At 36.0% G+C, this 13,354-nt stretch overlaps 1 protein-coding gene across 3 annotated transcripts in view; it reads left to right on the forward strand.

Annotated features, from left to right (window-relative positions):
• The first annotated feature begins 3,200 nt into the window (after positions 1 to 3,200).
• The window catches only part of LOC106090514 (homeotic protein spalt-major), a 45,316-nt gene continuing 35,162 nt past the window's right edge, over positions 3,201 to 13,354 (forward strand). Inside the window, exon 1 of one of the 3 annotated variants that reach the window (XR_009397619.1) lies at positions 3,201 to 4,556. Coding sequence is in view for 2 of the 3 variants with exons in the window: in XM_059364830.1 (XP_059220813.1) it covers positions 4,406 to 4,556 (151 nt within the window). In the remaining variant the exon portion in view is untranslated. The remainder of the gene's footprint in view (positions 4,557 to 13,354) is intronic. The other 2 variants (XM_059364830.1, XM_059364829.1) reach the window with 2 other exon arrangements.

Genomic DNA, 13,354 nt, shown 5'->3' on the forward strand with positions numbered 1-13,354 from the left:
CCCATATAAACCGATCTCACGATTTGACTTCTTGACTCCTTAGAAGGTGGAAATTTTATCCGATTTGGCTGAAATGTGTATAACGGTTTCTTTTATGACCTCCAACGTTCTTGTCAAGTTCACACTGTGAAAGCATCGAGCAGAAAGGGCCTTGAACTCACATTCTCACTATCCCCAAGAGAAAGAATAAAGTTGGGTACCTTACCATCTCCAATCAATATTATCGCTCATATTCTCCAGGGACAATCTTAAGGCTACATCTCATATACATATGAGTGTTCTATATCATCTTTGATTTGTTGCATGTAGGGTAGATATTAAGGAGATCAGAGGAAGTGAAATATTTCTTAAGCCACTGGAAAAAGTCCAAGCATATTAAATCAATATAACTTGAACGAAGTTACTACCAAAAAGGCTTTGATATAAGTGCACCATGTCAAATCCTATCAAATACCTTCGATAAATCCAGAGCCACAATTTTACTCTCATCAAACTGAAAAGAGCGATTCCGACAGAGTTGCCAACAAATCACCCGTGGATTGATTTCCGCCTGACGGTCGATCGCTATTTGACTCCAAAACCCTCAGATAATGATCTTCATAACCATGAGAAGCTCGAAGCATATTGAAATGATTGAAAGATTGCGTAATGTCAGCGAGCGTCGAAGAACATTTAAATTTACGTCGAGATCCGTGCTTGTGGACCTCTTAAATCCATCTGATATGCATGTATATATCTGATAGATAGAACAAGATACGTATTCAATAAGAGGTTGCGGTGCAAGTACTTTAACATCGTGCTTTTCACGGTGTAAAATTAAGAAAGGATCAAGGGTATTAATTTGGTGCTCTTCGACATTCCGATTGTGCATAGGTTCGATTCCGGGTTGAAACTCTGAGCTCCAGTTTGATTGGTGTTGATTGTGATTAAGGGAAGCTCAGCTAAGAGCTAACGAACGCGGCAACAGATTGCGGATAGTGGGAAACTTCTTATACGGAGGGTGAAATTGCTCACAGTGAGAGGCCGTGCGGCACCGCTTCTTACTTAAATATGGAGTGCCCATGATGCTCGATGCCACAGTGCGAGTAATTGACGACTTTACATAAACAATGGTCAAACGTTTCCGCGGCGATCGGTCACTTGGATCAAAACCAGCTGGCTCACCTATGGAGCTTGACGAGAATCGCCACCCCCACATACGAATGTGGCTTCAACAACAACATTTTGCTTCAAAGCTTTTTGCTCGGCATATAAGGCCTATGGGTTCGAGCGGCTTGAATCGGAAAAACGAGGATTTTTGGATATTGAAATCTTTATTACACGAAAATCCTCCCACCATTTCGTTATAAAAAGGAGTCAAAGACATTTTTAGAAGCCTCCCTTTCCCAGTTTTGACTTCTGTAAGAAAATCCGAATTATTGTTCGTGTGTTCCAATCCGGATTTTGCTCAAAATCAGTTTAATTCCACTTCCTGAGACATTTTGATAAGACCTGAAAAGCAAGGGATAACAGTTTCGCCGTAGGGTCGAAATGGGGCCTGAATCTGATTGCCCTTTGGCTCTACTGAAGCATGATTAGACCAATTTGAACTTGCGCCTCAGTAATTTGGTGGGGTGCTATGGAGACTTACGGACTGTAAAATTGCCATAAGGGCAATAACAACCAGGACGGTAAGGCTCAAAATGGAAATACCTGTTTTGTTGTGATTGTCACATAATTGTCTTATGGAGCTATGACAGATCCCTTAACAAATATGAAAGGTACGATCTTGTTTGAACCATTTTTAGATGTAGCTGCCATATAGATCTATATCCCGATTAAATATAGCTGACATATAGTCCGATGTAACGAAAAGATTTAAGTCTTATAAAAGATAAATTGAACCCCCGCACTGGCAATCCGAGCACGCTACAAACTCGGATATCGGGGCGCCTGGGGTTAGGGTAAGAGTTGTTTACATCTACGTCTACGACAAATATGAACCAAATCGTACAATCTTTCGGTGTAGCTTCCTGATTTAACTAATCAGGCATTTAAAAGAGGTATTTTTAAAACGATATCGGCAAAATTTGGAATATTTGAAACAATTCGGTATCACAACATAGGGAAAAAATATATATCAAAAATATTGGTTCCACTCTAAACGGTAATGTTAATAATTAACGACTAGCTGAAACCCATATGGATTGTTTCATTAAAACGCGTATTATTTGTCTTTTATATCCTCAAAAATAGTCTTCTTAGACTGTATTCTTTATATAATGAATTTAATTAACACTTCTAATTGTTAAAAAAGCAAATCTATGGAGAATAAAAAAACAAACAAGCTTAAACATAATAACATTACAAGTGTACCATTATTTCCGTTCATTTTAATAACTATTTTGCACTCTTTTATAAAACTCCTACATATTCTACCATCTCAGTTCACCCACTCCACTAAAGTAGTATTTAACAAAAAAAGATAGTAATTGCCTTTGCTTGCCAAAACACACACAAAGAGAGCGAGAGCGCGCACAAAACCCCGAGTGGCAAGGTGAGAGTTAAACAAAAATAAAGAGAGAGAGAGAGCGCGTACTGTTAGCTCAGGTTGTTGTGTACATGTGAGTGTGTGTGTGCTTGCATGGTGGATGGATGGATGACTGTTGTTTTCAACCATCGACTATACCAAAAAAAAGGGTGTGAGTCTATTTAACTGTTCAGTATATGACAAACAGAGAAAGCCTTATTGCAGCAGTTAAGGTAAACTGTGTTGCTGTTGAAAAGAGATGGCCTGAGAAAAATATTAATAAAATTATGATGTTTTGAGTTTTCATAACATTATACATTTTTTTGTTGTTGTTTGTTGGAGAGCAACTCTGCTCAGTGCTTTGAATGAGGTTGTTGTTGTTGTCGCTTTAATTTTGAATGTGTGTGCTAGTATGTATGAGCTCTGCTACAGCCTTGTCTGCTCTGCCAGTGGGGCTGTCTGTCTTGCCGTCTCTTTAGTGTGGGCTTTAAAAGGAAAAAAGAAAAAAAGAGAAGGCGCATAAAAATTAATGTTGATATATGTTTCATATTTGAAATGATAACATGTTTTTTTTTGTTTCTTGCTGCTGCGGGCTAGCAGGCTTTTGCTTGCTCTATGTATGGGTGTTTGAGATGTGGGTTTGTGTGAGTGTGTGTGTCTGGTGGGTAAGAGTAAGTTGATGAGGTATGAGAACGCATTTGAGATGGTGGTGATGGTGAGTGCTAGTGCTGACTGTTGTATTGGCTCTGGGCACAGCAGCAAGCAAGCAAGCAACAAAAATATTACGAATTGTTTGAGTGACTTTTTGGTTGGGCTGTTATTATTTGTGAAGTCAGTGTAAGTTTGACGCGCGTGCTGAACGTATCACAAACAGAGAAGAGACGTGAAACACACACATTTCGAGCAACACACATAGCATAGCAAAGTCAAAATATAAATGTACGAAGATACAAAGACGAAAAAATAGGTGGAAAGTGTACGAAAAAAGAAAGCAAAGTATTCAGCACCTAACGGTTTTCAATTCTAAATACGTTCAGTAATAATCTATGGAAAATAAATATTTAAACAAATGATAGAAATTATTAATTTAAAAAAAAAAACAAAAAGCCGTCGGGTTTTGTGAAAAGACCAAAAACATAAGAAAAGTTGAAAGATTTTGAACAGAGAACTAGTGAAATATAAACAAAAAAACGAAACAATAGTGAAGTTGAAACTACAAGTATATAAAGTGTATATAGGTCTAACAAATACATGCATACATGCATAGGTACTCATGTTAACCAACCGCTAGAGCCATTATAAATATGGACAACAAAATGTTATGATAATCAATGGGATATTATAATAAAGCAAAAACAAAAAGCATAAAAGACAGGCCAATCACATCACTCAGTGAACATTGTAGTGAACCGGGAACGACAATCAACAGTCAGATCTTAATTGGATGGCCAATGAACAACAACAATAAGCAAAGCCGATTATTGAAGAAAACGTGAAGTGAAAGGATATTCTCGATTTATGATCAAACATATACCTACCTTTGAATTGAAATACAACAATAATATAGTACAAACAAATTTTACTACAAAATAGGTATAAAAAAAACAAAACAAATTTCCCTAAAAATGCTAGAAATCTTCAAAAATTTTTAAAAAAAAATATTTTTTTTTAATTTTTTTATAAAAAAAATTAACCCTTGAAAATATGCTGCTTTTTGGACCATAACTGAAACTCTGTTATATCCCCCCCGTGTGTGTATTTGTGTGATAATTCCTTAAACTCCCTTATATATAATTTGGGCAATTAATTTTGGCGTAAATTGTTTGCAATTTTTGTTGCCTCGCGATTCGTAACAACCAAGTTCGCGAGACGTGTTCGAAATCATTTTTTGTCTAAATGAAAAATATTTTCTCAACGGTTTTGTGTGAAATGAGAAGTGATTTCAAGGAAACCCATCAAGAAACCATTAATAAGATGATACAATTTGGCACTGTTAAATATGGAATTGTTAAACAATTAAAAGATCGCGCTAAAAGTGCGGAAAAAGGTAAGTTTTGAAAAATCATATGTTAGAATAATAGATTTTGGAAAAAGTGTTGGTGTAAAAAAAAAAAGAATTTTTTTGAACTTAAAAAAAGGCCGTTGGTGGGTAAAATCAGACACAATGACTGAAGTAACAGGCATATGAAGTTTTTCTTTTGGTATTGAAACTGCGCTTCCATTTAACCTCAGAGGGGAGACTTCTCTTTATCCATTAAGTGCTGTCCGAGTCAATGTTTTTGGTTACTACTCATTTTATAGCTGAGTAAAAATGGCGTACCGCAGAGTGAAACCCCTTAAGTGAATAATTTTCGGCTGCTGGCTTAAATCACGCTTTTCTTACGAATATTCATTAGAGAACACAAGTTTGCCTTCCCTCATATTGAATTGATGTCAACCGTTTCAAATTTTAGCTAAGTGATAAGGAACCTGAACTGAGTCAAAAAGTCATAACGCACGGCGACACTCTTTTTCGGTTTCTTGAAGTTATTTCTAGAACCATGGTTTTGACATGATCAAGGATGATAGAAGTGAGATTCATATCAGCAAAACTTGCCCACCTATTAAAATTTTAGCTTTATGTTTGGATGGTTTTCCCAATTACCAAAAATTCGATTCTACACTGAGTGAAGGAAATCTAAAATTATCAAATAAAGACATATTAATGTTACATATTAAGCCGATCTTTTCATGCCCTGCATTACATTGGGTAAGCAGGCTAGTCTTCGAAAACAAGTTTGCTAAAATTTGAAATGAAGAATTTGTGCTAAAATCCGAGCAAAATTTTGAGAAGATCGGTTGATAAATGGAAAAAGAAAATCGGGAGACAGGAAGTTTCATCTACATCCGAATCGATTCCTATATTCGATTCTACAGTGATATGAAGTATCATAAGATAAACCTTCTTGGCAAATTTCGTAAAGATCGGTTCACAAATCCCCAGATTAGTGCAGTATTACCTAAAATCAGACGAACATATACATGTCAGCTTTATCGAAATGTGGACCGATTTCGACGAAAATCCCTAAATATTGCGAAAGCCATAGACTAAAGTATAGTGCAAAATTTTGAGAAAATCGGGTTTTAAATGCGCTTGCAAAGGCTCTGAAAGTGAAAATCGATCCACACAAATATATGTGAGCTATATCTAAATCTGAACCAATTTCTATGAAACTCAACAGCAATGTCGAGTATCATAAGAGAGTCGTTCGTGCAAAATTTCGCGAGAAACGGTTTACAAATGATCGCATTTTTCAAATATAAGTCCAAATTGGGGAACATATACAGTGGCACAGAAAAGTCTACATACTCCACTGAAAAATACATTGAATTTTTTGTACCAAAAATTCTTTTTTTTTGCCAAATTTCTATTGCTGCATAAATTGTTCACCATGTTTCCCAGTATTATAAATAGCAAACATTTTCAGTGTAAAGTCTTATTATAACTACGTTACTGTCATTTTATATAACTGCTATTTATGAAAACGTATGTAGACATTTCTGTGCCACTGCACAAAACTTTAGATCAAACGGAAGAAAATTGCGCCCTCTATAGGTGAAATGTATCTTATAGGATAAATTCTGTGGCGAAACGCTTAGTTTTGGTAAATTTTGCAAAAAATTTAACTTTGCCGATAATATCGATAGAAAATTGCGCCCTCTATAGGTGAAATGTATCTTATAGGAAACATTCAGTTGCGGATCGCTTAGTTTTGGTAAATTTAGCAAAAAATTTAACTTTGCCGATAATATCGATAGGAAAAATATCAACCGATACATAGATAAAAAATAAAATGTCGGTAGTATCGATAGTGACATCGATATTTCGCAAAGCTATGATAGAAAGTAATGCAAATTCCCCTACGAATATCCCATTAAGAGACTGTGCGAAGACTGCAAAAATGCAAATTTGCCCATGAACATCCCATTAAGGAATTGGGGCAAACTTCTCGCATATCTATGAATGCTGCCCGATTCAATGATAAGGAACCTCCTTTTTATAGCCGAGTTTAAAGAGCATTCCGCAGTGCATGCTCTCCACCTCTTTGGGGAGAATGTGTCAAAATTATTAAATCTGTATGTCGAGTTTTTTTATATTCTTTACGTTCCATATTCTTTTCTTCAGGTTGTTTTGGAGCTTTTTAACGCTGTTTCCAAATTTCCACCGCTGAAAATATTTCTGATGTTCCTGCCAGGATTTTAATCCAGGCGTTCAGCATCATAGGCGGATATGCTAATCTATGCGCTGCGGTGGCCTCCGTGACGAATACTGCTGCTCTCATTTTAATGAGTGCTATTCAATTCATGTTAGCTTAAAAGAGGTGGGAATTTTAGTTCATTTTAGAAATCGATCCTTTTAGTCCCCTTTCCATAAGATGAACTAGTTCCTTTTTTATTTTTGATAACCCTTTCGGTTTTCTTCATGGAAAATCTGTTTCAAACTTTCAAAAATATTTTTTTTTATTTATACATATGAATACAAATACTAAGAAAGGTGTGCATGAAATAAAAAGAAAGTATGGAACTATAAGAAAGGAAGAGATGGAACTAGTTCCATTCGGATTTTTTTATTTATACATATGAATACCAGAACTAAGAAAAGTGTGCATGAATTTAAAAAGAACTATGGAACTATAAAAAAGAAAGAGATGGAACTAGTTCCCACAGTTCCTTATTGGGATTATATCCAATAAACTAGTTCCAATGAACTAGTTCCATCCAGAACTACCCAAGTCGAGTCCATGTTGCCAAAATTAAATTTAAAGATGGCCAATGTTGAAAAAAGTTTATGTTCTAACCAGAATTTAGACTTAAGCTTTCGGACAAGCTAATAATGGAAAATATTCGAATCACAAAACAAAAGTAATATCAAGAGTTGAACGAAAGCAAATACTGGAAATTTGCAACCGATTTCTCTTAAAAAAAAAACAACGATATCGGTTTATAGGGGAGTTATATCAGGCGATTGACCGATTTTGATCATACTTAGCACATAGAGCAAAATTTCAGCCAAATGGGAAAGAATTGCCCTCTCTAGAGGCTCAAGAAGTCAAGATCCGAGATCGGTTTATATGGCGACTATTTTCAATTGAACTCAATCGATTATTTCATTAGAAAATGTTGTGTTAGTTAGACGTTTGAATATTGTAACTCATTCCTTAAGCTGATAATGCCAACCGATGGAAGCTGAAATATTGTTTGTTGTTATTGAGCTTATTTCCAGGAATAAAACAGAAGTGTGATATCACAGAAACAGGAGACTCAAAATGCCTTCTAGTTTCTAGCATTGAACCATTCGCATCCAAGTTCTCAAAGAAATGAGAACCTAAATTGGAACTCCTTCTTTCAGCATGTTTACTGATCAGATAGTTATTTGTTATGACGGATACAATGACTGAGGCGTCTGTTATAGCCATAGACAGCTGAAAGGTAAACCTCCTCAAGTCTAGATTGGGTACATATCCCCCTTTTGTCAACATCTATCATTTGTTACCCTGCGGCCCTGATCTTGAAAAATTACCTTAAATGTAGCTAGAGGCAAACTCACAGATTCCAGTTGCCCTGGAATATGTAAGTTAGTTCTTAGTCTCGCAAGCTCATCCGCTCTACAATCTCTTGGGACTTATCTGTAGCCTATCACCCAGAACAGATGATTTGGTAACTTTTCAGCTATCTAATTGAAAGATATGCGACAGTCGAGAGCGTTACTTAAATTCAGAAATATGTTCTCCTAGGATTTAATGTCTGAGCAAGAATCTTCGCATTTAACCTTTTCGATATTACCAGTCCTAGTTCTTCAGTGTACACCCCAAAGTCCACTTGGTCATCAAGTTTAAAACCATTCGTATAGAAGTCTATGTAACTTCTATTACCAGGTATATCGTACTGTTCAATCTGTTCTAACAGGAATACTTTTTATCAAAAAGTGGCTCTGGCAATGTGTGAAACAAACGTCCTGGAATATCGGGCATTGTATCAACACAGTGTCCGTAGCCGCCATAGAACCAAGAATGAAAGCTCCCTTAGCCTCACGGCAGTAGTCCAAGTCGAGTCTGAATTTCCAGAAGCATTAGCTGTAAAATTGAAGGCAATTAAAAATTTTGTATGCTTACTTAGAGCTCTACCATGAAGCGCAATCGTTTCTTGCGCTGAATTCAGCGCTACTTTTGAGAATTGTTTATATAATAATTCTAAAGCAATGGATTATTCAGAAAAAAAAAAATGTAGTAGTGAAAAAAACCAAAAAATGTTTGTGCTGAAACTAGCGCATTTTCGGTGCTCTAGCGTAAGCAGGTGCTTCCTTATCCGCACACATAGTTGTATAGTTGTATGGAAGCATTATTTTGTTGTATTTGGCACGATTTTTAACGAACGACAGAACATTTAACGATTTTAAACGAACATGGGAGTGTTAATGACTTTCAATCCTCTATTTGATTCTCTTTGATTTTCTCTTTCTCCATGTGCTGAGTTGCATATAAAGTGGAAGGGCATTTAAATGGGACTTAATTTTACCAGTGAAGTAAGTGCACCGGTAGCGTTGTGTGGTTTGAATTTCTTTTCAAATGCTTTTGAAAAATCAGCAAATTTTTTTGCTGGGTCAATGCATAAGATGGCGTAGTCCTCAGTGTGTTGCACAAACAAGAGATGCTTTGAATCCAACTGGGTATTAAACAGTAGTTGGACTTTTAAAGCGTTGTCCACCAGACCTCAAAACCATATGGCATTATGGGTTTGACAACTACAGTATATACCCATGCTGTTTTAACCCCCAACTTTTGCCAATGACTCTCTTGCAGGTGTAAAGGGCAAGAGTTGCCTTTCTTGCCCTTTCCAAAATGCTGAAATTGAAAAGACCCAGGTACTTTGTGCCTTAAGTAAATGAAATATTCTCTCTTGCCTAGGAAACAGGTGCTACTGTGGGTAACTTGTATCTCCTGCTGAGAAGATCTACTTCTTTCTTAGACGGATTTACGCCTAGACCACTTTCCAAAGCCAACTTCTGTTGAGTTACAAACGGAATGACGTTTTTGATATACCCCCTATCTTATGATGGATATACAAATATTTTGAATGTTTTTAAATACCTTCATTATTAACCAAAAACATTTGAAAACTATAAACTTTGTTTGTCCAAATCGGTCTATAACCAAATATAGCTCCCATATTAACCGATCTCCCGATTTGACTTCCTGAGCCACTGGACGCCGCAATATTTGTCCGATTTGGCAGAAATTTTGCACATAGTATTTTGTTAGGACTCCCAACAACGGAGCTAAGTACTATCTAAACCGATCTCCCGATTTGACTTCTTGAGCTCATGGAAGCCGCAATTTTCGTCCGATTTAGCTGAAATTTTGTTCTGTTATGGCTAAGGGGGATGTAAGCACAACCATATTGCAGCACTTATGCATGTGCATGTAGTAGCTGTTATGCTAACTACGATTTTGGTAGCAGAGACACTGATGATGCACAAGCAACAATGACTGAAAACTTGAAGACAGTTGAAATTTAGACTAAAACCAGTGAAGCGGGAGTCATTTGATGCCTCTCTTATATCTTTGCTTCAATAGCCATATGGCACCACTTATGCATGCGCATTTGATAGTTGGTATGCAGATTTCAATGACACTGATGATGCAGAAGCAACAATAACTGAAAAGTTGCATTAAGATTTTTAGGCTTCTGGATTAGATAGTTAAGGGGGATGTAAGCGCAGCCATGTTGCTGCACTTATGCTTGCGCATGTAGTAGTTGTTAAGCTAATAACGATTTTGGTAGCAGAGACACTGATGATGCAGGAGAAACAATGGCTGAAATCTTGAAGACAGTTGAAAATTAGACTAAAACCATTGAAGCGGGAGTCATTTGATGTCTCTCTTATATCTTTGCTTCAATAGCCATATGGCAACACTTATGCATGTGCATTTGATAGTTGTTATGCAGATTTAAATGACACTGATAATGCAGAAGCAACAATTCCTAAAAACTTGGAGTAAGATTTTTAGGCTTCTGGATTAGTTCTTGTTAATGTAAACAATAAGCACACCATATTGCAGCACTTAAGCATGCGCAGTTGTTAAGCTAATAAAGATTTGGTAGCAGAGACACTGATGATGCAGAATTAACAATGGCTGAAATCTTGAAGACAGTTGAAACTTAGACTAAAATATTGGCAGCTAATGAAAACGACAAACTTATTACAGCTATAAACAGATTTTTACATCTCATATCTTATTTACACCTACTTATTTATGAAATATTCCTTTTTTAAATTGAAATTTTACCATAATTATTTGTTCGAAAACCAGTCTATGCTGTTTCTCATATTAGCCACATGTCAATTCCATAGGCTTTATTTTGTTATTGTCCTATGATAACAAATTGACTTGAATATGATTTGTGGAACCACCTTTCAAAAATCAATGTTGATATATTTCACCAATGGCCCTAGAAAATGATAAAGAAGAGCAAAACCATGGGTGAAACTAGTTTTGATTTATTCGTAGTTACATATTGCTCGTTAGGGATTCACATATGGTTTTTTCTTGTGGAAAAAATAAAAGGAATTTAAAATCGAACTTAGCGAACGACCCAAAAACAAAGTTTTTAAAACAAAATTAATTTATTAACTTGATTTTAAAATTATAATGTCTGCGTTTTTATCTTAGCCTTTGGTTTGGGGACGACTTTTTAATGAAAAGCCATAAAACATAATTTTTTTGGTTTCTTTTGAGGTTGTTGCTGTTGTTCGCTCATCTGTAGATGGTGTTGGTTGGCTTATAAAAATCATAAAAAAAAAAATACATTTTTTCAACTAGGCATCATTTAAACAGGTCTCTAAGTTAAGTTATGCTAGTTGAGGGTGAGAGTAATATATGCTAGGGGAGGTAGAACTAAAGACGCTATAACTTCAAACGTTATCAACGATAATAATGGAGTATAAAATACCAGTTTAGGAAAAATTACACAAAATTTTATATGTTATTAATAATAATAATAAAAAAATCAAACGGAAATTTAAATCAAGCTTTGGATTTTCACTTACTAAAAACACAACAATAATAATAATAAAAAATTACAACAAGCCATCAATATAGAAACATGGATATTTTTAAGTTTAATGCATTAAATTCTTATCATGATTATTTACATATTAATCTCATATTATGAAATGACTAACATTTGTTATGAAGAATTTTGAAGTTTAACACAAAAATGAAGGAAAAAACAAAACCCACAAGACAGAGTTGAGTTTCTTGATGTTTATTCATATTGAAAAAAAAAAACAAAAACGTTGTTAACACGACATACTGCATGCCCGAGAAAATGTAAAATAAACAAAACTTCTAGGGTTGGTATTTAAAAGCTCATGGGTTGTTAGGGAAAATCATCATCCGACTAGCCTATGATAATCAAACACATTGTAAGTGGTTTGCTTTGTAAGGTTGTTGTTATTTTTAAGATGTTAGGGTTTTTTATGGCTGGGAAATTAAGGAATTAAGTCTTGTTGTAGAATAAATTTTGGGTATAAAAACAAAAATTGGGGGAAGGTAATAAATACTTTGAAACAAATTTTGCATAACCACGGGCTTGACGTTTGAAATGTCTTCCTTGGGGCTTTTGCCTGTCAATTCAACAATTTCCACGCATTTTTCTGCATCCTCCAGCATGCTTCTCGATCTGTTCTTTGTTAGTGACACTTATAAAGTCCTCCTATACGACCAACTGTCAGCCTCATGTTTTTCGCACCATGACTTGATCTTTTTATGTAACGAATTGGAGCTCACCAGGACTAGGGAAACTTACTCACATAAAGATTTTGCCAGTCCTGACCATAATTTTTTGCTTTCGAGTGCTGTGCTTATCGACTGGGATTTGATATTTCGTAGGGAAACTATCGATGAACAAACTGACTTTCTACAGAGGAATATTCATGACCTACAGAAACTTACGGTTCCACTCAAGACTAGAAAAGTGTCCGCCAGATCGAAACCGTGGTTTTCCCGGGATATTCGTTCCGCTTTTCACCAGACGAATATGTCGCTTCGCAGGTGAATACATTTCAGGACGCCTGAGTTACATGATGCCTTTCGCTCAGCAAGGGACCATGTCAATAAGTTGTTTAAGATAAGCCAAAAATGTTTACAATTACAGACGCTTAACTTCTGCAATAGGCTACAAGAGAATTTGGAAGGTTATTCGAGACATATAAATTGGGAGTAATACTAAAAGATGTTCAACAAACTTGGAAATCAATGGGCTAAATGATGCCTTTGTTAATGTCCCACAGATCCCAGTTGATGCCAATTTCTATGGCTTCAATATCTCCCCCTCTCTCTATGACGACTCTGGTTTTGGCTTCAGCTGTATTGGTGCCGCCGATGTCCTTTAGTGTGTCGCGACTGTAAAGTCTAATGCTGTCGGATCTGATGGCATTTGATCCTAGATTTGTAAGACTCTTGCTCCCCCTTCTTATTCCTCATGTAACCTTAGTTTTCAATAGGATTTTGACCACGAGTTATATTCCATTAGCGTGCGGAAGCATGCTAAGGTCATCCCACTGCCTAAGAATTCCAAAGAATATTCCCCAATTGCGATTCTTTGTTACTTGTCAAAGGTCTTTGAGAATTTGCTGTATTTGCAAATGTCGTCTTTTGTCAACGAGAACTCTTTGTTATATGTGAGACAGTCTGGGTAACGTCCTAACCACAGCTGCGTAACCTCTTTGGCAGAGGTCATTGAGAGGATCAGGGTCAATTCGGAGAATGACAAAATAAATTTCCTTGTTCTTCTTCACCATTC

This window comes from Stomoxys calcitrans, chromosome 3, assembly GCF_963082655.1.
Source record: "Stomoxys calcitrans chromosome 3, idStoCalc2.1, whole genome shotgun sequence".
Taxonomy (NCBI): Eukaryota; Metazoa; Arthropoda; class Insecta; order Diptera; family Muscidae; genus Stomoxys; species Stomoxys calcitrans.